General features: G+C 53.0%; 17 protein-coding genes across 17 annotated transcripts; 11 read left to right on the top strand and 6 right to left on the bottom strand.

The window, feature by feature from the left end:
* Nucleotides 1-584: 584 nt before the first annotated feature.
* CLAFUR5_11308 (uncharacterized protein) lies at nucleotides 585-1004 on the top strand (the record flags this gene model as incomplete). Its single annotated transcript, XM_047910456.1, has 1 exon — nucleotides 585-1004. The coding sequence occupies one exon, from the start codon at nucleotides 585-587 to the stop codon at nucleotides 1002-1004; it is 420 nt and encodes a 139-aa protein (XP_047765439.1).
* A 39-nt stretch (nucleotides 1005-1043) lies between these two features.
* On the top strand, nucleotides 1044-1742 carry CLAFUR5_11307 (Aldehyde oxidase GLOX; the record flags this gene model as incomplete). The annotated part of the gene is made up of 2 exons (XM_047910455.1): nucleotides 1044-1219; nucleotides 1274-1742. The coding sequence occupies 2 exons, from the start codon at nucleotides 1044-1046 to the stop codon at nucleotides 1740-1742; spliced, it is 645 nt and encodes a 214-aa protein (XP_047765428.1).
* A 979-nt stretch (nucleotides 1743-2721) lies between these two features.
* On the bottom strand, nucleotides 2722-3862 carry CLAFUR5_11306 (uncharacterized protein; the record flags this gene model as incomplete). The annotated part of the gene is made up of 2 exons (XM_047910454.1): nucleotides 2722-3374; nucleotides 3580-3862. The coding sequence occupies 2 exons, from the start codon at nucleotides 3860-3862 to the stop codon at nucleotides 2722-2724; spliced, it is 936 nt and encodes a 311-aa protein (XP_047765429.1).
* Nucleotides 3863-6340: 2478 nt separating this feature from the next.
* On the top strand, nucleotides 6341-8153 carry CLAFUR5_11305 (Trichothecene efflux pump TRI12; the record flags this gene model as incomplete). Its single annotated transcript, XM_047910453.1, has 2 exons — nucleotides 6341-7377; nucleotides 7427-8153. The coding sequence occupies 2 exons, from the start codon at nucleotides 6341-6343 to the stop codon at nucleotides 8151-8153; spliced, it is 1764 nt and encodes a 587-aa protein (XP_047765430.1).
* A 524-nt stretch (nucleotides 8154-8677) lies between these two features.
* Nucleotides 8678-9388, top strand: CLAFUR5_11304 (uncharacterized protein; the record flags this gene model as incomplete). Its single annotated transcript, XM_047910452.1, has 3 exons — nucleotides 8678-8716; nucleotides 8783-9084; nucleotides 9139-9388. 3 exons carry the CDS (start codon nucleotides 8678-8680, stop codon nucleotides 9386-9388), a joined length of 591 nt encoding a protein of 196 aa, XP_047765431.1.
* Nucleotides 9389-9759: 371 nt separating this feature from the next.
* Nucleotides 9760-10274, top strand: CLAFUR5_11303 (uncharacterized protein; the record flags this gene model as incomplete). The annotated part of the gene is made up of 2 exons (XM_047910451.1): nucleotides 9760-9882; nucleotides 9927-10274. The coding sequence occupies 2 exons, from the start codon at nucleotides 9760-9762 to the stop codon at nucleotides 10272-10274; spliced, it is 471 nt and encodes a 156-aa protein (XP_047765432.1).
* A 103-nt stretch (nucleotides 10275-10377) lies between these two features.
* CLAFUR5_11302 (3'(2'),5'-bisphosphate nucleotidase) lies at nucleotides 10378-11543 on the bottom strand (the record flags this gene model as incomplete). The annotated part of the gene is made up of 2 exons (XM_047910450.1): nucleotides 10378-10508; nucleotides 10562-11543. 2 exons carry the CDS (start codon nucleotides 11541-11543, stop codon nucleotides 10378-10380), a joined length of 1113 nt encoding a protein of 370 aa, XP_047765433.1.
* A 288-nt stretch (nucleotides 11544-11831) lies between these two features.
* CLAFUR5_11301 (uncharacterized protein) lies at nucleotides 11832-12152 on the top strand (the record flags this gene model as incomplete). The annotated part of the gene is made up of 2 exons (XM_047910449.1): nucleotides 11832-11971; nucleotides 12059-12152. 2 exons carry the CDS (start codon nucleotides 11832-11834, stop codon nucleotides 12150-12152), a joined length of 234 nt encoding a protein of 77 aa, XP_047765434.1.
* A 75-nt stretch (nucleotides 12153-12227) lies between these two features.
* Nucleotides 12228-13026, top strand: CLAFUR5_11300 (uncharacterized protein; the record flags this gene model as incomplete). The annotated part of the gene is made up of 2 exons (XM_047910448.1): nucleotides 12228-12572; nucleotides 12625-13026. 2 exons carry the CDS (start codon nucleotides 12228-12230, stop codon nucleotides 13024-13026), a joined length of 747 nt encoding a protein of 248 aa, XP_047765435.1.
* Nucleotides 13027-13507: 481 nt separating this feature from the next.
* CLAFUR5_11299 (uncharacterized protein) lies at nucleotides 13508-14678 on the top strand (the record flags this gene model as incomplete). Its single annotated transcript, XM_047910447.1, has 2 exons — nucleotides 13508-14379; nucleotides 14432-14678. 2 exons carry the CDS (start codon nucleotides 13508-13510, stop codon nucleotides 14676-14678), a joined length of 1119 nt encoding a protein of 372 aa, XP_047765737.1.
* A 147-nt stretch (nucleotides 14679-14825) lies between these two features.
* CLAFUR5_11298 (Elongin-C) lies at nucleotides 14826-15232 on the bottom strand (the record flags this gene model as incomplete). The annotated part of the gene is made up of 3 exons (XM_047910446.1): nucleotides 14826-14830; nucleotides 14882-15015; nucleotides 15063-15232. The coding sequence occupies 3 exons, from the start codon at nucleotides 15230-15232 to the stop codon at nucleotides 14826-14828; spliced, it is 309 nt and encodes a 102-aa protein (XP_047765738.1).
* A 206-nt stretch (nucleotides 15233-15438) lies between these two features.
* Nucleotides 15439-16434, bottom strand: CLAFUR5_11297 (uncharacterized protein; the record flags this gene model as incomplete). Its single annotated transcript, XM_047910445.1, has 2 exons — nucleotides 15439-15455; nucleotides 15513-16434. The coding sequence occupies 2 exons, from the start codon at nucleotides 16432-16434 to the stop codon at nucleotides 15439-15441; spliced, it is 939 nt and encodes a 312-aa protein (XP_047765731.1).
* A 613-nt stretch (nucleotides 16435-17047) lies between these two features.
* On the bottom strand, nucleotides 17048-17785 carry CLAFUR5_11296 (J domain-containing protein spf31; the record flags this gene model as incomplete). The annotated part of the gene is made up of 2 exons (XM_047910444.1): nucleotides 17048-17626; nucleotides 17681-17785. The coding sequence occupies 2 exons, from the start codon at nucleotides 17783-17785 to the stop codon at nucleotides 17048-17050; spliced, it is 684 nt and encodes a 227-aa protein (XP_047765732.1).
* A 233-nt stretch (nucleotides 17786-18018) lies between these two features.
* Nucleotides 18019-20436, top strand: CLAFUR5_11295 (ATP-dependent RNA helicase DBP4; the record flags this gene model as incomplete). Its single annotated transcript, XM_047910443.1, has 1 exon — nucleotides 18019-20436. The coding sequence occupies one exon, from the start codon at nucleotides 18019-18021 to the stop codon at nucleotides 20434-20436; it is 2418 nt and encodes an 805-aa protein (XP_047765729.1).
* Nucleotides 20437-20933: 497 nt separating this feature from the next.
* Nucleotides 20934-22913, top strand: CLAFUR5_11294 (uncharacterized protein; the record flags this gene model as incomplete). The annotated part of the gene is made up of 1 exon (XM_047910442.1): nucleotides 20934-22913. The coding sequence occupies one exon, from the start codon at nucleotides 20934-20936 to the stop codon at nucleotides 22911-22913; it is 1980 nt and encodes a 659-aa protein (XP_047765730.1).
* A 42-nt stretch (nucleotides 22914-22955) lies between these two features.
* Nucleotides 22956-24920, top strand: CLAFUR5_11293 (uncharacterized protein; the record flags this gene model as incomplete). Its single annotated transcript, XM_047910441.1, has 1 exon — nucleotides 22956-24920. One exon carries the CDS (start codon nucleotides 22956-22958, stop codon nucleotides 24918-24920), a length of 1965 nt encoding a protein of 654 aa, XP_047765735.1.
* Nucleotides 24921-25449: 529 nt separating this feature from the next.
* CLAFUR5_11292 (uncharacterized protein) lies at nucleotides 25450-26604 on the bottom strand (the record flags this gene model as incomplete). The annotated part of the gene is made up of 1 exon (XM_047910440.1): nucleotides 25450-26604. One exon carries the CDS (start codon nucleotides 26602-26604, stop codon nucleotides 25450-25452), a length of 1155 nt encoding a protein of 384 aa, XP_047765736.1.
* Nucleotides 26605-26693: the final 89 nt, after the last annotated feature.

The raw sequence follows: 26693 nt of genomic DNA, 5'->3' as shown, positions 1-26693 counted from the left end.
AAGTCGCAGCCGCCAGACAGCGATAGGACGTCTGAGACACCACCATCGCAATTGTCAACCAGAACGCCAGACATGGAAGTCGTATCTGCCTGACTTCTATCGAGGACATCGGTCCACCTTCGAGCCAAGCGCTCGTGTCCGGCACAAGATGCACAGCTTTCCGACTCCCGATCGTGTCGAACACGTGGAGCCACTCTCCATCATCCATTTGTACTGACCCGTCGTTCTGTAGTTTCGCCGACATGTTCCCACCACGCCTTTCTCTCGGTGGCACTGCAAAAGAACGTGGGTCCTTGTGATTATGTCCATCTACCTTCACGAGGCTCTTATTCCAGAACGCCGGTAGCATGTGCTGTCAGTCCAAAATCATGTCCCATCAAGCGCCTCGAAGGCCTATCAGGCGCATACTGCACAGCAGTGCGATTGATGAAGCCGTATTGGGAGGGTCCAGAGGCCGACGGGGTGGCACATAACAGACGAGGCCAACCTCGAGTGCTGCTCATCAGCAGTGACACATTCTTTCATCTACACTTCCCATTCAGTCGCCGTAGTCTCTATACCGTTACTTCTTTCCCTTGCTGCTTATGTTTCTGCTGCAGGACTCCGTGCTGGCGGACGGAAGTGCACCCCCTGCACAAGTCGACCTTGATGTCGTGAAGTTTGATGCCGCAGACGACCAAAACGCAAATAAGTCATTCAATCTCTACCCCATCCTACAGCTCCTACCAAACTCCAACGAACAGGATGAAGTCTTCACTCTATCTGGCAACATGGCAGAGATTCGTAATTATGCCCCGAACGAACAAGTCAAAGCGCTGCCTAACATCCCAGGCGGACCTCGCTGCTTCCCCAGCTCTGCAGCAGCCACGCTACTACACATGACTCCCAACACTACACATCCGACCATCCTCGTCTGCGGCGGCGGCGGCGGCAGCGGTGACATCCCAGATCCTCAAACTCTTGACACCTGCTACAGCATCAAACACTACGATGACAATGCCTAATGGAATGAAGACGACTCCCTCCCCGACCGTGGCCAAACAATGACAGACCCCATCCTCCTTCCCGACGGCACAGTCCGCCTCCTCAACGGCGCCCACAAAGGCAGAGCGGGCGACGACCGAGCCGACGATCCCGTCCTGGAGCCTCTTCTCTACCACGCTTCCAAACCCGCCGGCAGCCGTTTCGAGAAGATGCCCAAGACCGAAATTCCGAGGCTGTAGCACTCCGTTGTGATCTTATTGCCATCGGAAGAAGTCCTAGTAGCAGATAGCAACCCCGATGTGTTTTACAATGCGTACGGAAACGTCTCGATCAATGCTGCGTACCCCGAGTTTCAGAACAATGGGCATACGAGCTATCTGCATCAGCAGCAGAGCCCGGATGTCAATCATCCGACAGAGTATCGGGTTGAGATTTTCGCACCGACGTATATGGACTCTGCCGCTCGTCCGGTGACTGATACTGCGCCGGAGACGATCAAGTACGGTCAACAGACCACAGTTAGTGCATCAGGTCTGGAAGACAAGCTTGTCAAGGTCCAGCTGAGCTATTCGGGGTTCCATACTCATGCTGTTGATATGGGACAGAGGATGGTGGAGTTGGAATTGGAGGTGGAAGGTGAGAATGTGACGATCACAGGACCTGCTAATGCGAGTGTGATGCCGCCGGGTGTCTACTTGCTGTGGGTCGTAGCGGATGGGGTGCCGAGTGAGGCGAGATGGGTTAGTTTGCAGCAGTAAAGTAATGAAGAGTGGGTGGACCTGGGTGGGGGTATGTAGACAATAGACATAAATAGGTGGAAGGCAGAGATAGACATAGAAAGCAGCGTACAGGCATTTGATCACGCGTGACTGCTTCGTCACGCTGGGCATACATTTGGTCGAGAATAGCAGGGCGCGCGGGGACCAAATGCTACGACGAGACCATATCATCTCACCCACAATGCCGTGGTCAAGAGATCCAGAGACTCTTCCGTATTCGAGGTATTTGACTCCTCAGCGCGCATCGACTACCAGTCACCATGCCTCTGGTCTCAGGAGGCTCTCATCGAGTACTTATTCAACCTTCTACCAGCCACCTGTGCGAGAAACGCCGTTTGGCTCAAGAAGCATGTCTTCGATTACTAGGGCCTGTTCCTGGGCTCAGTCCCTGGTCCAGTCCGCCAACGGTACCAACTGGCGAAGCGCTTACAGTTCGTCGGACTGGCTCGGGAGATATGGGACGTCAAGACGTCAGCTGCAGAGATTCTAGTGCTGACCAAAACGGACTTGGACCCTCTGTACAAGTACTACAAGGGCATCAGGGGGGGGGGGTTACCTTCCTGTCAAGAGTCTGCCCACGTGAGTACAGCCGTCTGGGAGGAGGAGACTCGCGCGCCAAAGCTATAGCGACTCTGTGTCTCCGTGAACTGAAGACCAGCAAAGGGAACAGAAGGGGCTTCCTGTTGCCACAGCACCTGATTAACCACCACGAGGACTACGCGCCGCGACAGTATTTTCGATCCATCGATACAAAAGCCATCAAGACCATTGACCCAAGCGAGGACACCTCGTTCTCGACGAGAATCACTCGACCCTCGAGAACTGCAACAACAGCCAGCGTGACACGACCAGAAAGCAATACCAAGGGTCAGCATAAGGAAGGGCCAATAGCCAGGAGACCACGTCGGCAAGGAGAAGTCCGATCGCGAAAAGTCATACCAGGTGTCTCGCGTCTGCGTTACTCACTTTCCTGTTCGGCCTCCCGAACTACTTCCAACAATCCAGGGTCGACAAGGGCCCACGGACGACGACGGCCTGGCTGACGTTGCGTGTGAGCATTAGCGTAGTCGGCCAATAGCGCCGTTTGCATCTCGGTGTGTTGGTCAGTCTCTAGGATCACGCCCTTCTTCGTGCTTGTCTGAGCCGTCAGGTGTGGAAGTAGGACCTTGTCTTGGTCCGTAAAGGTGACACATAGCTGAGGGAAGGCCCGCTGGAGCTCCGTTAGACGATTATATCGTCCTTGAAGTGCTTCGATCGACCAACGCATGTGGTCAATGACGTCCATGAAGCCCTCTCGGTTGGAATCCGTGATAGGCACGAGGCTTTGCGTGAAGGGCGTGTCTTGGACTCGACTCCCCTGTGAAGGTCTTGGTGCTGGTGGCCTCGTCCTACCACCAAACACCACCGGCTGGCTGTCTGCAAATTCTTGCCGCGGCTTCGTATGCCTCGCTTTAGACCATTGTGCGTGTGATTGTATAATGGCGGGCCTTGGCATGGTTGGATCGGAGAAAGATAGAGTGTCCAACGCATGCAGGACAGGGTCATCGTGTGTGAGAGTCTGCGCATCCCGCTCAGTCTCCACATACTCCCGCAGTTGATCTCTCATCGGCGCTGTGATACCAAGTGGGATTAGAACCACTGGCCATTGCGTAAAGCTCGGTCGCCATGAGATTCGAGATGCTGTTAGACGCCCAATACACCCCGTGCCTCGCTTCTTGTCCTGCATCTCCCTGCTGTGGCACGATTCCGACCCATGTTGGCTACCTTTCTGATGCCACTGTTGTTTGCTCGACTTTCCCCAGTGGTTTGTCCTCACCACCCCGAACATCTTCAAAACATCCTCCGCCTGTGAGTTGCGTCTTGCCGTTGGCCAGTGCGTAATAGAGTCCGCCATCTGGACCGTATACCACCGCTTCCAACCCAGTAGGCTTACAGAGACTTTGAATCTCTGCTTTGTCTGTGAAGACATTGGGCCACCATGACTTCAAGTCTTTCTCACTGAGTAAGCCAATGTCTACTGCGTAATACAATACAGCCTTATGAGAGTCATCTAAGATTGAACCCACGACTGGGACGTTATCCACGTCGATAGGGCCCATAATCGCGGAGAATACTGCCCGTACAGCATCGTCAACAACGACAGCTCTTCCGCACGGTACTGCAGGAACATGGCTTCCCGGATACCAGAGTCCTTGTGAGTGGCCTAAGCCCATGCCTAGCGTCGCAGGTGGTGCGTTCGGTGTAAAATGCGCTTGCTGTAATAGCGTCATACCTAGCTCCGGGCAAAGGCTGCCTGGTCACGTCCGGCGCAATGAGCAGTCCTGTAGAATAGTTCTGGTCTCGTTACTTGCTATTATCTATCCAAGCGCGAAGCTACATGAACGCTCTCTCGCTCAACCGGGTAATTCAGAGCACCAAGGACATCGTCTGCGTAGCCACCTCCAAAGTGACGTATTGCGGGATTGGGCGTATTGTATCTGACCATCCTGGCCATAAACGAGCGCTGGCAATCCTCGTGGCTTACAGTGACTGTATTTCTCAGCCTTTGCGGAGAAGACGTGCGGCCACAACGTGCGCGGATCGTTCCGAGATAGGTACCCGGTATCGATGGCGTGAAGCACGATAGCCTTTTGCATGTCGTCCAGGAGGCGCCCTGGCGGCGGAAGATTATTCACGTCCAAGGGACCGGTGATGACGGAATATACTGGGCGGGGTTTGTTGATCTGGTCGTCTACCGCTGATTGATCGTAGTGAAGCGGTGCTGGGGCGGAAGTGCCCATGCCTTTGGTGGGCGGAGGACTATTGGTGGTCTTGTGTGCTCGATGCAACAAGTCAGGATCAACGGACGGCCGTGAGATGGTGTTGTTGACGAACAATGAGTTGCGCTGTCGTTTGAGATTACTGTCGTCAGGTTCTGGCGTTCAGTGCAATGCCATGCTGCCACGGGCTCTCCTGGGGAGCTCAGTCCATGGAACCATTCTCATAAAACCAATGCACGAAGCGATCAGCACTCCTCTGGTTCGACAAGACGCGCGACAGGACTGTGAGCATACCAGTGTCAGCTTATTTCCCCAGGCTGATGAGTCCGTTCACGAGTGCCCTTGCCACGGAGAAGGTCACGGCATAACTTCACCGTGACGATGCCATCTGATCCAAACATGGCCGATTTCATGTCGCTCTCACGTGATGGGAAGATCGCCTGGTTGCGACCATGACCAGAGCTGCCTAGGCTTGAGTATCAACGGCATCTCTCACGCCCCAGATATCCCACACCAGGAGGTCGCAAGCCTTCGACGGTGCGGCATAGCTGGGCCGATGTCAACACCGTCTGGGGCTCGCAGCAGCTCCTACTGCCGGCATAGACTGTCGTTACTGGTTGGAGGTCATCGAGCGTCGCGATGTATTCCAGCGAAACTACCGGACTCGCCAGGACAACGACTGTTCTTAGGGGAAAAGGCCTCTTCGTACACCCTCACGAAAGCATGCTTGGCAGGGAACAATGCCTTCTTTTGTCGATGAGCGAGCCCGTTCATCGTAGGCGGCTTGGGGGCACGTGGCCGTGCGTGGAGCACCGCCAGTCCCAGATCCTGCCTGATGCGTGTTTGTACTGGTGATTCTTGTCGTCCTCAAAAATGATGACTGCCGTTAGCTTCCGCGGTCGAGAGGCGAATCAAAGTTGCTCCTAGAAGCACGACAGGGATGTGCTTGTCGTGCTTACGCTCTTGGCAACGGCGTTACGTCAGCTTTCCTTCCTGAGTTTCAAGGTTCAATGTTCCTTCAATCTGCTTCTTCTCCTTGTTGTCCTCGACATCGGACGACTGTCAAGTTCACCGTTCTTCGCACCTTCCCCCCTGGTCCAGATCGAGATGTCCATTGCCACCATGTCCCGCACATATGGTCCGTACGACACAGCGTCTGCTCTAGACGCCATATCTCACCAGCCCTAAGTCCTGGTCGTTGTTACATCGACATTCAGTTAGCTGAATACAGTCCTGGGCATAATTTTTACAACCCCTGTATTTACGCTAACCACTTCCGGCTATTCATGTCCATCTCAGAAGGTGTTGCTACCTTCAATCCCACTATCAAGAATGGGCCAAGCTCACGCCTAAGGACATACAACGTATATGCAAGAGTATGCGAGAACGCTGCGAGGCAGTAATAGCCAACAATGGAGGACACACCAGGTGGTGAGCTACGCCAAGCAGTGGATACATCCTTCCTAATGAGGAAAGGTGGAAGAACAGGGATTGTGAAAACTATGCCCAGGACTGTACGCGCTGAGTGCCGGTACGCTTATAGGAGAAGCTGATCAGCGTCGCTCAACACAGCTTCTCATGGGTGGTTACACTGCTGCTCGCTTGTGCTGAGGCGTGTGAGGTCATGCAGCAAGCTGAACCCAAAGCAACGCTACGCCCTCCGAGGGCCAGCATTGGTCCAAAGACGACCCGATCGATATGCATAGAGCTCACTTATCGTCCGCCCCTTGAGACCATATCTGACCCCGACATCATACGATCGTGCAACTTTTTATCTCACACGACCAGCGCTGACTCTCAAGCAGTAACAACATCACCATGTCGAAGTCTACCAATGATGCCACATTCAAGGAGGCCGATGTTGACCAGTCTTGGACAGGACGGCTGGAGTTCAGCGACAGCGATACTGCCACCGGCGGTAATCTGATCTACAGCAATGCCGACGACGAGCCTGAGTTTCATGCGAGAACCGTCATTGCTATTGCTGCAATGCTCCTCCTCAACTTCGTCCAGGTCTTCGCACTCCAAGGACCGGCAACAATTCTCTCTTACATCGGCAGAGATCTCAACGCTACAGCACAGCAAGCCTGGATACCCAACGCTCTGTCTCTTGTTCAAGCTGTCCTAGGCCCGGTCGTCTCAATAGCATCGGATGCCTTACAGGCCCGTAAGACAATCCTGATCGTAGCATGTGTTATCTCAGTGATTGGGTCTGGCATTGCACCAGGATCGCAAACAATCGGTCGACTCATCGCAGCACAGACTTTGATCGGCTTTGGCTTCGCGACAGTACCTTTGGCATACAGCATTCCAAGTGAGATTCTCCCCAGAAAGTGGCGACCTGCTTGTCAAGGTGCCGTCAATGCATCGGCTTCGCTGGGAACTATCGCAGGTGTCTTGAGCGCTGGGGGCATGGTCAAGAGAAGTGCTACCAGTGGTTGGCGCCAATGGTACTGGATCCAGTTCGCACTTTGGGCGATCACTGTTCTTGGTATTATTGTCGGGTACCGACCACCTAAGCGGCACACAATTCATGAGTTCGCTACCATGAGGCAGAAATTGAATGCCTTGGACCTGCCTGGGCTGTTTCTGCTTGTCACCGGACTTACACTGTTCCTGGTTGGACTCAATCTTGGCGGGGGTATCTATCCTTGGAGCGAAGGGCGGACCTTGGGCACACTCATCGCCAGCATTGTGACACTTGGCTTGTTCGGTGTCTACGAATGGAAGGCGACCCAGCACGGCGTCCTCAACCATGAACTGTTCCGTGACGGCAAAGCGTTCGCAATCTGCTTGCTGTTGATCTTGGTGGAAGGGATCATGCTGTTCGCCTTTGTCATCTTCTATGCACAGATGTAAGTCAGGCTTACTTCCAGAAGAGCGAAGCTGATATGTCGTATGCAGGACCGGACAACTCTTCGACACCGATGCCTTCTTGCTGTCCGCGAGGGTCGTACCGTTCTGGGTGGCCAATCTCTTCTCCACGACTACTTACGGATACTTCAGCTCACGGTTCCGCACGATTCGCATACCACTCCTGGTCGGATTCGTGCTGTTCACCACATCACTGATCGGCCTGGCGACCGTCCAGCCGGGCAACTCAACAAGCGCCATCGTCTTCGCAGCGCTGGGAGGTCTTGGCTTTGGAGCACCGCTTATCCTCATCATAGCAGCAGTCCACCTATCGATCCCACACCATCTCATCGCAACTGCCACGGCAGTGACGACATCCACTCGAGCCATAGCAGCGACGGTCTTCACAGCAAGCTACACAGCTGCAGTCAGCAACCGAGCTCAGCGGTACATCCCAGAGTATGTCTCTGCTGCAGTGCTGCAAGCAGGATTACCACCACGCTGCGTCCCAGACTTTATTGCTGGCTTGACAGCAGGCGGGCAGCTTGAGCTTCCAGCATTGTGTGGCTTGACGCCACGGATCACCGCGGCTGGAGTCGCAGCTCTGAAGAAAGCCAATGCTGACTCGATCCGAGTAGTGTGGATCATTGCTGTGCCTTTTGGTGTGGTTGCGTGTGTTGCTCTGTACTGCTTGGGTGATCTGAGCAACGCGATGGATTATCGTGTCGAAGCGCCTGTGGAGAAGCTCCAAGCCAAGCAGCGCCGATTGAAGAGATAGCAGCCGGCTCATGAGTAACTCCTGCGAGAATCGCGACGGGGATGTCTGAACGTAACGCTGCCACCGTGCTTGGCGTCAATCAACAGTGACATACCTGAAGACGGCCTGCAGCCGTGCTTGCGCCATTGCTATGAGGATCGGGAGCAGTATCGGCCCGTCTTGAAGACGACAATCTAGCATCACACTGGATTCATCTTCTCGACCTGTCTGTCAGGCACGACATCTTGTGTCTACCAGATGCACAACAGTACTCTGTCTAGCGGTAATTCTATGCCCTGCATCTCACTCGAACAGCAAGAGAGCGGCATCATTCAAGGCATGCGATTGGTCGGCTGGGTGGTCGACGGAGTGCCTCGAGCATCGCCGGCTTATTCCAGGCAATCTCCCACACAGAATTTTGCCAAATCGCTCATCTCACGCGGCGATCTCACGCAGAAATCGGAGGCGCAGCGCCTGAAGATTGCTAATCTCTCTAGCTACGCACAAACACCCTCAGCAAACAACATCTACAACCGGAACCGACCATGGCTGCTGCGGATGCCGTCTTCAACATGGGTGACCTGGTACAAGAGAACATCCTCCTTCACCTCGATCCACACACACTCCTCCACTCCTAACGCGTCAACAAGTTCTTGAATGCGAACATCAGCGGCTCCAAGAAGCTCCGTCGCGCTCTTTGGCTCGAGACCGACCCGTCCATCGCTGTCTCCACCTCCGGCCTACCTGTGGTCAACCCCCTTATTGACAGCTTCGGCACCAACACCCTCGTCTTGATCGCTTGCGGTTGGTGGCGCCCTGACGACGGGTTTGTGACGGACAACGGCTGGGTTAAGCTCGGCCGTATCAACAAGAGCACTGCTCAATTTTTTCAGAAGAAGTCCGGCAGCTGGGAGAGGATGATTTTGGCACAGCCAAACGTGTGGGATGAGAGGTATGTTCATACTGGCTCAACAATGAAGCAGTGCAGCTAATCTTTGACTGCCAGTGGCGGGACTCGACTGGCGGTCGAATGTACCTTTGCACGAAGCATGCGAAGCATGAGATTGGATGTCTTGCACATCGACACCGAGATCTCGCTCCAGCACGCGCCTACCGTACAAGATCTGGTTGCTGCTGTGACACAGCGAGCAGACCAGCCAGTGGCACAGAAGGCTGCGATCTTGCGGTCGAAGCTGTCCAGGTCGACTGCGTACCGGTTACACCAACGCGATATTCGTAGTACTTCCAGACGTTAGGACGGCACCATGCTGCTCCTGCGTGCCCTGCACGAGTCCTGGTACTGAAAGCCTACGATGGTAGACAAGAGCCGCGCGACGCCCGATCACATAGCATGCAGACTCAATACCAGGAAATTAAGCCCCTGCCGTGCTAATGCGTTTCGTACGATCTGCGGGCGAGGCCATCCGCGTTGATCGCGCGATGGGTGTCATCAGCGCCACTGTGTTGTGCTTCCAGGCGTTAAATCGCGCCATGCTGCTCATGTATGCCCTGCACAAATTCCAGCACTAGAAGCCTTTGGTCGCAAGTAAGAGCCACGCACAAGAATGTGTATCCGCCCCCCTGCTGCCACTCCTATCGCGAGGGATTTACGAAGGTCATAGCCCACATGCAATGGACTGAGAGAGCCTTTCTAGGCCGATACGAGAGGCTCTCGGACCTACAGAAGGCCTTCCCACAACCCTGCCAGACTTTCACCGATGGTGATAAGCAATTCCTTCCCCGACTCCTCGTAAGCCTTCTCGACAATCGAGACCTCCACCAAAGGCTCCACAGGATCACAACTCGGGCGATGACGATGGATCCAGTGATGACAGTGACTCAAGCGATGATGACCTACAGCAGGCTCTGCGAGACCAGCAAGACATCACTCGTTTGCGCAATGCTGCCAAAGCAAGGCCACTGCAGCCTGGAAACTTCAGTGCCTTTCTGGGAAGTCAGTCTCACAGAGAGAACTCGCCACTCTGGTGCCCACTGCCGGTGTCGTCGAAAGTCCGCAACAACAACACGGCGCAGAAGAGGTTGACAACGGACGACATGACGCGCAAGGCCGGCAAGGAGCCGGGACACAGCATGGCACAAGTCAACAGAACCCCGAAGAGTGGGACGAGGAGTACGCTATGATGCATGCTCGCCACGCTGCTGAAACGGAAACAGCCTTGCTGCCCACGGTTTGGCATGTCGTTGGCGTAGAAAGTCCTCTCGTGGATCACTTCAAGCTTCAGCCTCAGGATCTTTGATTCGCATCCTTGGCCCAGGGTATGGGTCCATTGACTTGTTCGTGTGCTTTCAACGTCTCCTGGACGAGCTTGAGAACTTCAGCATGCACAGCGGACGGCGCGCAGACCAGACCATAATCTGCGATATAATGTCAGCCATACTACCAAGACTCATTTCTCAGTATCACTTACTGTCAGCCATCTTCCTGCCCTTCGTAAAGTCGATCGACTTCCCTTCAAGATCGGTCACCTTGCCGCCCGCCTCTTCGAAGATCAGAACCCCACCAGCATGATCCCATATATTACTCCTCCAGCTAGCAAACTTGAAGATACGTATCACAAGATCACATCGTCCAAGCCCCAGTGCAGCGTACTTCATCAACGAGCTGAAAAGATCAACACCAGGCCAAGGTGTGTACAGCTTGCTCGCCACTTGCTGATGCAAATGCATGATCGTCGAAGTGTATGTAGCACAATCAGACCATATCAACTTGTCCATCGTAGCTCTGTCACCATGTCGCTCCACTTTCGTGGCGGGAGCAAGCTCGCCGTTGTCCCGCATGGGTCGAATGTATGTACCTTCGCCACGGACTGCAAATATCATGAGACCTAGACCGTTGTGGTCGACTTCCTGCTCACTGACAGTGTCAGAGTCCAGAAGCACATTGGGACAGCCGATGATGCCAATTTGCTCGATGCCGTCGATGAGGAAAGCACAATTGATGGCATACTGCTGGCCTTTCAAGAATGTAGCAGTGCCATCGATGGGATCGAAAACCCAAGTCCTGCCATCATCGCTTCGCTGCTGCTTGCCGCCCCAGTCCATCAGATCACATATCTCTTGCCTCGAAGCTGGCGTTCTCAGGCTCGATCTCTCGAACGCAGGTTTGAGGTCCTCCGTAAGCTGCCACACTTGTGTGAGAAGCGAGTCGTCTTGCCTGAGATCGTCTGCAGACTCTTCGGCTAGATACTTGTCATTTGGAAAGGCTCCGTGGCATGCTGAAGTAAGAAGTGCTTGGCTGGCAAAGTCACCTATCGTGACTGGTGAGAAGTCGCTTTTCTTGACTTGACCATCTTGGCTGATTGTCTCCCGTTGTAGACGCTGTGTCAGTACTGCGACGTGCTGGACGGCTCTACAAGCTACGTCGAGCTCTTGTTGATGTTTTGTAGACATGGTTGATGGATGTTTCAACTTTGATGTTGTCTGATCGGAAAAAAAACGGCAGGCACTTCTCTGTCGCTTACGTAAGAGTTTGTTGCGCTTGGTGCACAGTCGCACGTCGTGCACAGCCCAATGAAAGTCAACTGTTGTCTAGGTGACATTAGTCGATACTTGATTGAGTAGGCCTAAGTTTAGTGGAGGTGTGCATAGCGTGCGACTGTGCACCACTCGCAACAGACTTCTAATCTGGTCGAAGTCCGAGAACATCTTTCTTTTGCATCAACACGATCAGGAGAACTTATGCTGGTATTTGGTCGTTATGCACTCCATCGAACTTCTCGAGTCGTATGGGCTCCTGAAAAGATCAGTGCCGTTGAGCGTGCCCTCCTATTGACCACCAAAGACGCCATATCCACGTTCATCTGGCGTGTGCAAGTTGAGTAAATTCCCACAGTGCTTACAGCCCAGAACTACTACTGCTATACTCGTACAGTACCTCGACTCCGTTGGTCACCTTTCCTCTGAAGCTCTGCAAACTTTCTTCGAGCTCCAGAGCCGCGATTGCGTCAACGTCTGCAGGTCCCGCATTGCATTTGGAACGTCACAAGAGCAATACTGTAGGAAAGTCGTAGTCTCTCTCTCTCTCTCTCCTGTCCTACACACTTTATACTTCCTAAGCTGATCTGTAACACCGCCATGTCAACTCACGGCGCCCTCCTCGTTTTCGGCAGCGGTCCAGGCATTGGCCGCAATGTCGCCGCCCTCTTCGCAGAACGCGGCTTCTCCAAGGTTGTCCTTTTATCCAGAAACACAGATCGTCTGAAAGAAGATGTCGACTTCGTCAAGTCGAAAGCGTCGAGCGCTGAAGTTATCACCGTCAAGATCGATCTGGCAAGCCCCGATGCTGTCCGCAAGGCTCTTGACGAAGTTGACGATCGCCTCGGGAACGACCCAGTGGAAGCCGTGCTATACAATGCAGCTCGCGTCGGCAAGAGCGAAATGTTGAGGTTCCCAGCTGAGGACCTTCAGCAGGATCTGCAGGTTCGCGCTCTGCCTTGTCTTTCGGGTATGCCATAATGGCTGACTGCCCTAGATCGCCGTCATCAGCCTATACATCGTGGCCCAATGGGCTGTTCCCAAGCTCCTCGATACAGCGAAATCCAGTAGCTACCACGTCCCCGCCTTCCTCGTGACAAGCGGCGGTCTCTACAAGAACCCATTCCCAAACCTCTTCTCCCTCTCAACTGGCAAAGCAGGGCAGTACAATCTCGTGCACTCGATGCATAAAGAATTCCAGCCTCAGGGCGTGCACTGCGCTCTTATCGTGGTGGAGGGTTTCGTCAAAGATGATGCGAAAGTCACCACGGCGAGGCATATTGCGGAGAAGACGTGGGAGCTGTATGAGCAGCCGAAAGAGAAGGGAGATTTAGACGTGCATATCACTGACCCGGATTATGCCAAGGCGATGGGCATCAGGAATGCCGGTGGAAGTTGAAATGAGTCGGTAAGACGAATGTGATGCTCGCTGCTGCTGTTGCCGAGACGCTGTTGATGGTAGCTTGATAACAGGGCGGTAGCGCCGAGTGCGTGAATCCCTATCGGTGGCAAGAGATAGCCAGCCAGATTGTTCCCGTTGCTCGTGCACTCCTTCCCTACTGCTCAAATGGGTCCAGAGATTCTTGAGTCATCTGTATGGCCAGATCGAGGCAAGGACTTGCGTACTATCATGCAAGTCAGCCGCATTAGTAAGCGTGTTCCTGACAGCCGCAGCTCTAATCGCTACCGATGTTGATGTACCCTGCGATAGAGTCCTGACTCTTGATAGCACTGTCTCGTGCAAACCCGTTGTCTCTTACCATAGCAGAGTCTGCTCGTGTATTGCACCGTGCCGTCCTCACTGCACAACTCTGACAGGCTAAGCGAGAGTTGAGCAACCCTGCCGTATCGAGCATTGGGTCCATGTCTGAAGATCGATCATGGACGAATCGCCTGTGAACGGCGCAGATCGCAGTTCCACGTCGAAGCCTTCCGGGAGAAAGAATTGCGATCAGGACGCGACCAACGTCAGTCCAGAAGAAGTACCACCCAAAAAGCTGGGAAACAGAATCAGCCGCCTGTTGAAACGCCGAAGCGGGACTGCCACCACCAAGTCAGAAGAAGAGAAAGCGACTAACGAGACCAACCAAAAACGACGCCAGCAAGTCTACCAAGCTCAGAAACGCCATCGAAACCGACAAGCAGAGTATGTCGCCAATCTGGAGACCGAGGTTGCCCAGCTGCAACACCTGGACTCCGTTGCACATGCCGAGATGAACGCTCTGGCACACGAGAACATGCTGATGCAACAATTGCTGGCGTCCAAATCAATCGATCATCAGCTGGAGTGCCTAAGCTTAGCACCAACGCCAATACCTGCGGAGGACATGAGCCAACTGGGAAGCGCCGCGGTTGAAGTTCGTTACGATCCTGTTGTTGGTCATGAGCGTACTTTTGTTGATGTGGCTGATCGAATGAGATTCGGGAATGGTGATGACGCTTGCAACTCAGGGCAGTCGACGAAGCAGGGGGTTGTTGATGGAGACAATTGGGCTGCGCTGGACTTCATTCTGTGTCTCGAGCACTGTTGTCAGGACCATACGCCACATGGCGGCATCAATCCAACGGCATACCATTGTGAGAGAGATGGCAGCCATGGACACGCATTGTCGATGTCATCCGCCGTATATGAGAGCGCGTTACCAACAAGTGACCGTGCCGATCTCGAAGATGCGCAGCTGTATGGTGGGTTACGTTCGCCGCCGCAAAGCGGTCGTGAGAAGTGGCAGCTGCCGCATTCTGAGATTGATAAGTAGGGGCATATTCTCGTAGCCTTCATTGACAATGTGCTAACACGTTGCTAGACTTGTGGCATTAAGTCAGCAGATTCCTATAGACGACAGCGAGATGACGCCGGCACAAGCTTATAAGGCCATCCAAGAAAGCGTGCCTGATGCTGCGTATGTCAAGCCGGTGATGGAGGCTTTGAAGGTTCTGCTAGCTCCGCATGTGGCCTGTTTTGGGTTTGGTGCGGTCATGCCGGCGGCTGCTTTCTGGGATCATCTTGATACTGTGTTGAAGGCTCTTGGTCTGGAGGCGGAGAATTTGTGATCGAGGTCGCACAGCATGTGTTGGCGGGGTGGTTGCGCCCTTGTATCGCTGGTCTGGCATATCTGTGCATGCAGCTGGTGTTGCTTGGCGGGACACGTAGAAGTTTCGTCTTGGTCGTGATTCGTTCCCTGGCGAGCTTCTTGTTCCTCACACTGCATCAAATCAGCATGTGATCATGCGCGGCAAAACATTTGATAGTATACCGTTCAAATAGTCAGCAGCCATAAGCAGCTCAAGACAGAGCTCGGCCGGAATGTCCATGTCCGCCACATCTTTCGAGTCCTTGTGTTTCTCATTGTAGTACAGGTACTCGCAGACCTTCTCGAGCACGAGACCGCTATTTTGTATGAGCTTGTGTCACATGGACGTCTTCACACGACTTACTTGATGTTATCGAAACGGCACGTATTCGTCTTGGCCTCCATGAAGCCATTTTGTGGATCGAGCATGCGCTTGATGGCGTCGCTGATGCATGCTGCAGAGCGACGCACAACGAAGCTGTAGCCGTCACTCGCGATGAGTGTCACGTATTCTGATGGTCCGCCGGTCGTCATGTTGGTCGCTGATGTTGGTCGCTGATGTTGGCCGTAGATGATGAACAGGGTGTGGTTGATGTTGTTGGCGGAGTTCAAGCATGATGGGAAAGTGCGACGCGAAAATCACGCGCTACGACGCGCGCCTTTGATGCCTCAGGGATTAGGCAAGACCTGTCATTCGCCTCTACCTCAAGCTAACGACTAGTCCAGGGGACGATTTCAATCTAGCACAAGTCGAAATCTGTGCAAAGTCGTTACAGCCTCCTATCCATCGTGTGTCTCCGCTACATGCACGTACAACCAGTCTCAGGCTCAGGAGGATGCACCACAAGCGGCAGCTCCATCTTCACCAACCTCTCCTGGCGCTCGCGTTCAGAGCGCATCTCCGGATGCCACTCCTCCCACTTCCCGACCATATCCCTCCAGAGATGTCCAGGTGGCAAGTGCCGGACTGATATCCTCAGGATAGCCCCAGTGAGAAGTCGTGCATCGTCCTTGGAGAAGGGCAGATTACTCCAAGGTATCTCCTCGGACATCAATTGGAGGCGCTTGACGACATGGAAGTCGTAGCACAGCTTGAACGCTAGTGCATCGAGACCTTGCGCAGCCCAGAAATACTGGAGGCTACCTTTGTACTCGTGAGTAATCTTGTCCATAAAGTGCGAGTAGAGCTGAAGTGTTGACTGCATTCCCACCAGCGGCAGCCCAAGGCACAACGCAGTGTGACACTGCACGTTCTCCCAGAACCTGTAATCATTCACACCGTTGAAGCCAGCATGCTTCTCAAAGAAATGCCGATCGTCCGGTGATATGGTGCATGGACTGGCCATGCCATAGTCGATGTAGAGAGTGTGGATCAACGGTCTCTTGAGGCTCCTCGCGTCACCGTATTGATCCCGACTGAACCAAAACTTCGAATCAGTCTGGACTGCAGATTGAATATGCTCAAGCATTCCGGTATCGAAAGCTGGGATGACTGTCTTCTGTTCCTTCCTTGGTCCTTCAAGAAGCTCGTCGCGGAGGCTCCTTGGCTCGACGGGAAACCAACCATGGATTGCGTGGAAGGTGTTCACGAGTTGGGCTGGAGGGAGCCAAGCACTGTGGCGCATTATTGATCGCCTAGGATTCTCTTCTGATGGTTGAGAATCACATGCATCGTCCAACACGTATGTTGTTTCAGCCTTCTCATTTCCTTGGTAGTGGGGAGGTGATGGATCCATGTTGAAGGCACAGATCGTCAGATATTGGGTATTGGACCTCTATGAGAGAGATTGCATGTACGCCAGGATGTTGAAAAGCTTTATGCAAGAGCCGAAAAGCCCTTGAGGACATGCGGAGCTAAGCATACCAGCTACCTTTCGAGATGTCCTGGAGCATCCGTTGTTCTGCGGTAAAGGTTCGACCAGCTGTCAACACATGCTGTACGAACCGTTCGTGTGTTTTAGTCTTACCTCCCACTCAACCCAACCATCCTTGATGTAGGGGCATCGGTGAACAGAAACATGTGTCGCCCCAGAGGTAGCCTACACAGGAGCTGATTTGACGTAATCAATCTCAGCAGAACACCTTACACCACTTGTACCTCCACCACATCACATCTCAAACTACACATTCGGTTCTTCGCTTTTGTCTGATGGCAGCTCTGGCTGTACAGAGCGTCTTTGCGACAAAGAAGTCTCGCAGGATCCCATCCCGAGCGCAAGAAAAGTTCATTACTCCAGACTCCATCGCTAAAGGGTATCTCTGTTGTTGGCAGCCATCCTCAAGTCATAGTCACGTCCTTACAAGTCTCTGGCCGAGACTTGCGTTTAGTGCCCAGCAGATCGAAGTGAATCAGCCCAATGTCTTCATCTTTTTCTTTTTGCCCTTGGCTTCAGCACCCTGCTTCTTCTGGAAATCTCTCCAGCTACCGATCCTCTCATCGCGTGTCTTCTCCCAATCTTGCTCATGCTCCCTCTTTCGTTTGCGCTCGGCCAGCTCGGCGTCCTCCTTCTGCTGTGCTCTGCCCTCTTCTCTCATCTGTGCCTTCATCTGTCTCTGCCGCCTGACCTCATTATCTGCCAACACGAACTTCACCTTATCCTTCCACGCTTTCATAAACTCCACATCTGGGTCTTTGACTTCCTCGCTGTCTGTCGTGAGCTTGCGATCTCGAATGAGGAGCATACGTGCATCGGCGATTGCTTCGTCGAGGGTTGGTCGTTGCTTTTCGTCGAGGAGAGCTTGGTATGCTTTTGCTAGGCGATCGAAGGCGTCTTGTGCTTGTGGATTTGAGGTCTTGTCAGGATGTATGAGGAGGGACTTCTTGCGGTATGTCTTCTTGATGTCTTCGTCGGGAACACCGGGCTGGAGGTCGAGCACGTCGTAGGCGTTGGCGCGGAAAGCTTTCATGATGCGTTCAATCTCGCTGTCCTACAACTGTGTGTTAGTGACGCTGTTCCCAATGTGACGCTACGGTATTCTCACCTTGTCAAACTCCTTCGACTCCTTCTCGAGATTCTGTAGGAAGGCGGCATCTTCAAGCTCCTGCTCCTTCTCGAGCTTCTCGAGCTTCTTCTCTGGTTCGGCCATAGTGGATATGTGCGTTGATCAATATGTGTTGCACTAGAACCAATGTTCCTGCTCAATGTAAGTCAATATCGTCAATCGGAAGATAGAGCAACGATCACAGTGCAAGGGTCCATCAAGACCCATGTCTAGCGCCGAACCTTATCTAATCAGTTTCGGCAGGAACTTTTGCCTGTGAAGCTCTTCGGGAAAGAACGTCCATCCTCTCCAGTGAAGATGTCTCGATAGCATTCATCATGCCAGCGCCTCATATCACCGGTCGAACGAGACCCACCAATGTCAAGAAGCGGCAGAACACACTGAAACGAAAACGCGACGATGTCGACGTCGAAAAGCTCGAAGCGGCAGTGCAAGAACTCGACCTAAAGACGAAATATACATCTTTTACAGATCTGCCCCTTTCTGAACCTACGAAGGCTGGTCTAAAGTCGTCACACTTCAGTACTCTGACCGACATCCAAGCGAAGGCGATTCCTCTTGCGCTCAAGGGCAATGATATCCTCGGCGCAGCGAAGACTGGAAGTGGAAAGACGTTGGCTTTCTTGATCCCGGTACTGGAGAACCTCTACCGTGCGCAATGTATCGGTGGAGATGCCGGGCTGGGCGCGATGGTCATTACGCCTACGCGCGAGCTGGCTATACAGATCTTTGAGGTGCTGAGGAAAGTGGGTGGGAAGGGACACCTTTTTGCTGCAGGACTGGTGATTGGAGGCAAGAGCTTGAGGGAGGAACAAGATGCGTTGGCGAGAATGAACATCGTGGTATGCACACCTGGACGTATACTACAGCATCTGTCGCAGACCGCTGCATTCAACGTGGATAACCTGAGGATGCTGGTTCTGGACGAGGCCGATCGCATTCTGGACATGGGCTTCCAGCGGGACGTTGACGCGATCGTTGAGTACCTGCCAAAGGAAAGACAGACGATGCTGTTCAGTGCAACACAGACGAAGCGAGTGTCGGACTTGGCCAGATTGTCACTCAACGATCCGGAATATGTCTCTGTGCACGAGGCGTCGCAAACGGCCACTCCAAAGACCCTGCAGCAGAACTATGTCTTGACGCCGCTCTCCGAGAAGCTGGACACTCTGTGGTCATTCTTACAGTCTGCGAAGAAGTCAAAGATGATTGTGTTCTTGTCATCTGCGAAGCAAGTTCGATTCGTGTACGAATCGTTTAGGCATATGCAGCCCGGTATACCTCTGCTACATCTACACGGGAGACAAAAGGAGACAACAAGACAAGAGACTACTCAGAGATTCGCGAGTGCCAAGCACAGCTGTTTGTTCGCAACCGATGTCGTAGCACGCGGTGTTGATTTCCCTGCTGTAGACTGGGTTGTGCAGGTGGACTGTCCTGAGGATGCCGACACCTACATCCACCGAGTAGGTCGAACTGCGCGATATGAGAAGGAAGGCCGAGCAATACTGTTCGTGGACCCAAGTGAAGAGGAAGGGATGCTTAGCAGACTTGAGCAGAAGAAAGTACCCATTGAGCGCATCAACGTCCGAGCGAAGAAGCAGCAAAGCATCAAAAGCCAGCTTCAAAACATGTGTTTCCAGGATCCGAAGTTGAAGTACCTTGGGCAGAAAGCGTTCGTCAGCTACGTGCGTAGTCTGCATATCCAGAAAGATAAGGAGATCTTCAAGCTGGAGAAGTACAATCTGGAGGACTTTGCAGCAAGTCTTGGTCTGCCAGGTGCGCCGCGCATCAAGTTCCTGAAGGCGGATCAGGAAGAGGTCAAGCGGAGGAAGAATGCCTCAAGACAAGCGGCTATCTCAGCATCAGAAGACGAGGGTGAAGACGACGAAGAAGGTGACAAGGCAAAGAACAAGAAGAACGGCGTGCGCACGAAATACGATCGCATGTTCGAACGACAGAACCAAGATATTCTAGCAGATCATTATGCCAAGCTGGTCAAGGATGATGATCGCGACAACGTTGACCCCAATAGACTGGATGGTGAACAAGAAGGCGACGATGATCTTTTCGACGTGAAGCGTCGTATACCAGTCGAGGAAGACGAGGCGAATACCGAGAGCGTCGCTGACATGAACGCGAAGGCGCCAGGCGTGCGAGCAGTTGAGGTCCCTGGTGCCAAGGTTCCGATTGTATTGGACTCCAAGCGAAGAGAGAAACTCCTCAAGTCTAAGAAGAAACTACTCAACTTCAAGGACAAGGGTCACAAGATTGTGTACGACGACGATGGCAATGCGCACGAGGTCTATGAGCTCGAGGACGAGGACGATTTCCGTGCTCGCGGCGAAGCCGAGCAGCAACGACAGAAGTTCTTGGAGGAAGAAGCAGAACGTGTCAAAGTCGCAGATCTCGAAGATAAGGCACTTGCCAAGGAGAAGAGGAGGGCTAAGAAAGACAAGACTAGAGAGCGTGAACGAGCTGAGTATGAGAGTGAAAGGGAGGGAGCTGAACTTGAAGACGGTGAAGATGCTATGGCCAATTTCATCGCTGATGCTCAAGGTCTCAGTGACAGTGACGCTGGACGAAGCGAAGAGAGTGAAGTTGAGGAGTCACCGAAGAAGAAACAGAAGAAGTGGTTCCAGGAAGAAGGGAAGCGGAAGGATCTTGGTGCTCCTGAGCGCGAGATCAAGACGCTGGATGATCTGGAAGCTGAAGCTGCGAGACTTCTGGGCTGAGCGATGGTATGTAGAGTCAATGATAATGTGTAGCTCACATTTGCAGCCTCGAGACGACATCACCCTGAGGCACCTCTGCACTGAGGTGCAACGGTTCCGCCATCCTTAGGCACCTCTGCATTCTTTGCGATTCTACTAACGTTACTCACCGTCTCAGGCACCAGCTGTGGATCGCAGGTACCACAATCACGTCCTGCAGATTCAACAAAGCCGGAGCGCTTCATGCATGAACCAGCATGAAAGCAACTATGCAGCAAACCAGGACATTGTCTCACATCACAATGTCCAGTACGATTGTGCTGCACAGCAGCAAGCACAATCTGAAGATGATCGTCGCACATATATGCTCGTGCCAGATCCGTCTAGATGAGAGGCATCAGATCGTTTCACATCCTCCTTTGGACACCCTCCCCTTCATTCTTCTACAATCCTCAGGTCTTCAAGCACAAGCACAGAAAGAATAAGAAAGCATCAATCAAGAAGAAGTCTTGAACACAATGGCTCCCAACAAGAAGAAGAGCAAGACGCTATGTCTTCGTTGCCCAAAGGACGAAGAATTGGCTGCCAACAACCACGGGGCGAACCTCAGCAAATGTCTCAAGGAATTCCCTCTCGACAGGAAGAAGAATCTCAAGGTCCTCTGGCCAGACTTTTCAGCTGGCGACGTCCCTCCGGCTTTGGATTTCAGCGATGAGCAGGTCTGCAAGGACCTCATCGCTGAGGCTCATGCTCTTGATGCTGACGCTAGATCTGGTGCTACCTTCCAAGGTCATTCAATCAACAGGTCTATGCTGGAGGCTGCTGCTTCGAAGGCTTATCCTGCGGCTGAGAAAAAGAACAACAAGGGCAAGCTACCGAATGCACCAGCGCCAAGTGCTCCTGTTGCATCGTCTTCTGGTCCAGCTCCGATGGTTTTGCCTATCCGTCCGGCTGCTGCTCCAGTAGCGGCTCCTGCTCCAGTCATGGCTTCTCCAGCGCCTACAATGCCTGCTCCAGCTCCATTGCCAACTCTTGCTGCACCATCTGCACCAGCTGTGACCACCGCACCATTCACCCAGGTTACTCCAGGAGTTGTTGGACCGCCAACCGCAGCTCGTTTTGTTCCAGCCAATGCAGCGAATGTGGTCCAGGTCACGAACACGGCATCCAGTGTTCCGATCATAGCACCAGCTGACACTGCTGAAGCTACGAGCGTCACGCTCAAGAATGTCACCAACATCTCGCCAGTTCCATATGTCAACAAATTGGCTCATCGTGAACTCGAGACTGGACTAAGCAATGGTCGTATCGTCATCCACACCAAAGGTGGCGCCGAGCCAAACGACACACAGAAGAAACCTGAGCTCAACAAGATTGCTCACAAGCTGGGTCTTCGCACTGCATATGCTCAAAAAGGCAGTAAAGGCAAAGTTCTCACCAATCATCTCAAATTCACACCTCCGAAGCAGATCATCGTATATTCTGTGGAGATGCGGCGAGGGTTCAATCAGCACAATGAACCGATCTATATCAAGAGACAATGGGACCAAAAGAAAGTCATCGAGACTTTATCCCAAAATGACGGGCTGTGGGCTGCGCAGATTCAAGCCAACGCCAATGCTTGGGTGACGGATGGAGACTTGATCTGGTCTACAGTACCACTATTCCATGCCACTGATCCCACCCACGTCCCTCAGCCATTGCAGGGTCCAGACCCTGGTCTACAGTACGACAACGAAATGGGGCAGACACTCGATGTTGAGCGTGTGACTGTGAGCCACAATCGAACCGTCCCAATCGCTGGAGTGGATATTGGAGAGCTCTTCTACGACAAGAATGCTCCACGCTTCGACGATAGTCTTCCTGGCATCCTCACCAGAGGTTACAACGCGTTCCTTACAAGTCATGCTCGAACACTGGTCGGACCCAACCAGAACGATCTCACACAGTCTGGCCTCAACAGATCTTTCGAAAATCGCTCTGTTGCGCTTGACCCTGCCCAGCGACTGACCGTCAACGCCATGTCTGGCTACTACCTATCTGCTAGGCCAGGTGTGAATAGCATGTTCATCAACATCAATCACGCTACCTCCCCATTCTTCGCGAGCATCACTGTGGCACATTGCATCAGACGATCGATCGATCTTGGCAGGAGTGTCAAAGAAATCAAGCAGATTCTGAAAGGCGCCAAAGTCCGCATCAGATACGGTGCTGCCATTTTCAATTCTCAGAGACCAGCGACACGACACCGTTTCATACACAGCGTGGGTCTACCGATCAAAAGCCAGCCTCCTAGACGAACATTCACTAGTGTCACCAATGTTCACGCTTGGTACACAGTGCCACATAACCACCCATATCGACGGCTCCCAGAATTTCCCACCACTGCAGTCAACCTCGATCCCGATGATTGGGCCATCAACACTGGCAAGGATCCCACTAAGCTTCCAGCCTTGGAAGAATGGATCCCCGCCAGTCAGCTCGAGATTGAGCCATGAACTCCATTCAAGAGCCGCCTGACAGGACAGCAAACCGGCGACATGATCAAGACGGCGCTGCGCAACCCGATACCGCATCGAGATGATCTTCTGACCATCGGTCAGACTCCAAAGCACATCCGTGGCGGCCTGACACACTTTGGCTTTGCAGGTCCTCAGCAATTCTTGCAGCATGCTTCTGTAGGCATGAGAGCTGGCACCGACTTTGTGGAAATAGACGCGCACTGGCTGACTCCACCGAAGGTCAACTATTTGAGGATAACACCCAGAGGCGGCAAAGGCCGAGCACCACCTAGCGATCTCACTGTGCGCAACGCACGATGGAACTTGGAAGGAGCTACATTCTTCAACACAACCAACAAGATGGACGAGCTGCTGGTTGTGGAGCTGCGTGACGCTAAAACCAGAGATCTGCCTGATACGTTCTACCCAACTCTGAAAACTCAGCTGCATCTTCATGGTGTTGCAAGCACTGCGAACATACCTGACGACGTGAGAAGATGCTTTCCCTACAGCATTGATTCGTTGACTTCGGAGTGGGAAAAAGCGTTTGAAGACAGCATGCGCAAAATCACGGCCGTTAAACGCCACCTTACTGCCCAAGAGAACGGTAAGGAAGTCCTTGGGCCTACCGTGCTGGTTGTGATGAAACACGAGAGCTATGATGATTACGCTTGCATCAAGCGCGTTGGCGATCTGAAGCTCGGTATCAACACAGTCTGCATTGTCAGAAACAAGCACGACCAGCTATCGGGACCCAAACATTTCAACCTTCAGAAGGCATCTAACGTGGCGCTGAAGTTCAACGTCAAAGCTGCCAACTATCCTCATCAGCTGAATAGTACCTCTTTGCTCGCTCTCAAGGACAAGGGCACATCTCAAGCTGACACCATCGTCCTTGGTGCCGATGTTGCGCATCCAAGCAAGGGTTGTCTAGATGGCACGCCCTCTGTGGCTGCCGTTGTTGGCACCATTGACAACGACTTCATGCTCTATCAAGGCTCTATGCGTCTACAACGTGGTCGCAAGGAAGAGATTGGCAACCTGCAGGGCATGGTGTTCGAGCGGGTTTTGTCGTGGGCGCTTAAGCATGGGAATAAACTTCCCAAGAAAATCTTGTTCTATCGCGATGGTGTCAGTGAGTCGCAGTACGACATGGTCCGAACACGCGAAATACCTCAGATCCAGAACGCCATGAACGAGGCCGATAACGCCCTCAAGCAGCGTCTTCAGTCAAAGGCAACCAGAAGTCCACCAGATTTGCCATTTTCTGGAGTCGACTTCGGCAAATCCGATTCCAAGGAGACCAAGGTCAAGAAGGAGGCCGAGGCGTGGCAGACATGGGCGACAGAGGTCGCTGATCAACGAAACAACTACCCATGCGAGATAACTTTCGTCGTAGTTGGCAAGCGCCACAATACGCGATTCTACGCCACCAGCAACAAAGACGTCATAGGAGGCCCACCCGGACAACCGGACAAATACAACTCAAACGTGAAACCAGGTCTCGCAGTCGACCGAAAGATCACTCACCCTAGTAGCATGGACTTCTATCTCCAGTCCCACGAACCCATTAAAGGCACCGGCCGCTCAGCGCACTACTTCGTCATCCAGAACGGTATGGGCCTCTCGATCGACCAGTTACAAGACATCACCCACACCTTCTGCTATGCCTACGCCCGCGCCACTCGTGGAGTGTCCTACTGTGCTCCGGCATATTATGCTGACCGGCTCTGCGACCGCGGCCGAGCATACATTCGTCACTTCATGGTTGGTGCTGAGACGGCGCTTGAGACTTATGTCCCGGCCAACATCGACTATCCCTTCCGCCGTAAGAATCAGGGAGAGACTCATCTGGACTACATGGAAGCACACGCGAAGCATGTTGGCGAGGACCGCGACTACTTTAGATGTTGGCGTGTTCCAGGTGCGCTGCCTATGAGCTTTGGTAGGTGGAGGATGAATCCGTGGCACCGCGATCTGAATACGACGATGTTCTGGCTGTGAGAGAGGAAGGATGAGCGTCGGATATTGCGTGCATATCTCCCTATGGGGAGCGTCCTGTCCTTACTGACGAGTTGATGTTGGCGTTCCAGTCCGGCTGGCTGCTATTTTGCGAGTTGCGCTGTTGCTAGGAAGCGTCGAGGTTGGATCTTGGAGAGGCCCTTCGATGGGATCATTATGTTGGCGTACCAGCCCGGCTGGCTGCCATTTAGCAAGTGTATTTTTATTTTAGCCCGTAGTCTTTTTGGTGATGGTGTATCTCTACATTTGACGTCTTCGGCTTTACCATCCCTTCATTCGCAACTGACTATACAAGCCCGACCTGCCCCCGAACCTGTTGGCGACTAGCTCAATGGAAGAGCCTCAGCTCGATGTACTTCCGCGAAGTCGGCCTTTCGCTGATAGCCGCGATCTCTTCTTAAAATCGTGGTGAGAGAAGGGCTGAGCAGGAGGATCTCAGTTCGAACCTGGAGTTGCCCAACACCAACATGTTTTCTGCGCCATCTTGCTCTGTGGTGAGTGGTATACCATACTATGACACAGGCCACTCCAACCTGGACCTCACCAGCGAGTCCCTCAACCACGCCCCAGCAAGCAGCAAAGCAATACCCCATATCGTGACCCTCTGCACGATACTACCCTGCTGCTTCCCCCAAATCACTCGTTCCAGTATACACAGCACACCGTGAGCCACAAACATCGCCCAAAGCCCTAGCGCAGTTCTCCAGGGATTCTTCGACAGAGCAGCAGCACACCATCCATGCCATATCCCACTAAGACTGAACGTAGCCAGCACGCCCGCGATCCTGCCTGCTTTCTTCCCAAAAAGTCGCCCGCAGATTGCGTTCGCTGGCATATATCCTAACGAATACAAGAGGGGCCTAGCACCCTGGTGCCAATGCGTACTCCAGAACTCCGAGATGGAGGGTGCTGCGAAAGGTTGCCAGAATAGTGGATGAGTAAAGTGCGGGTCCAGTATCAGGTGGCATCCTTCCAGCCCGAACTGGATCGCGACCAAAGCGAAGAGGATCAAGACTTCCGCGATCGGGAAGAGGAACGTCATCACTACGATGACAAGTGGAATGCCGTATTGGATGGACTTCTTAGCGGGTCCCGTGCGGTTCTTCTCAACCACTGCGATGTCGAAGGAATGGTACCGACACTGGGAGAGAAGGAGCCAGCAGTATGACAGGCGCTCTGCTGCGGTCTGGATGTGTATTGCCTTTCCATTCTTCAGCCTGGTTGGTGGCTTATGCGCTCGTGCCAAAGTGAGATCCAAAAGTTTGCACGCGAAGAAGAAGCAAGCTACTCTGAGCGAGACTTGTTGCAGAGGTCCATCGTTTGGGTAGAGTAATGGTATCGCCAGAAGATGTAAGCTAGCAATTGTCCCAATGACTCTCATGGTGTTGAAGATGCTGGTAGATGAGAGCTTGTCCATCTTGCGTAGGTCATGGGCTGAGGGGTCTTTCTTCGCCAGAATGCTCTGTTTTGTTGATGCTGAGTATGATAAGGATAGTAGTGCTAGCGTATGAAGTGTAATGCTTCTCACTGCCCATATTGTGATGCCTTGCCATGACGTCCTGCTGATGGAGACGGAAGCATCATCTTGGCTTCGGTAGACAGCGATAAGCGATAGGGTCGTAATTGTAGCCGTGCCACTGAGCAGTAGCACACTGTGAGTGGCCATTACTGGGCTGTGAAGACATGATCAAGAAAACGTGGCGAGATGAGGTTGAAGTAAGGGAAAAGGCAGGATGTTGTCATGGATCTCGGCCG

The sequence above is a fragment of the Fulvia fulva genome, chromosome 8, assembly GCF_020509005.1.
Source record: "Fulvia fulva chromosome 8, complete sequence".
Classification (NCBI taxonomy): domain Eukaryota; kingdom Fungi; phylum Ascomycota; class Dothideomycetes; order Mycosphaerellales; family Mycosphaerellaceae; genus Fulvia; species Fulvia fulva.
This window is presented reverse-complemented; position numbering and strand designations above follow the sequence as displayed.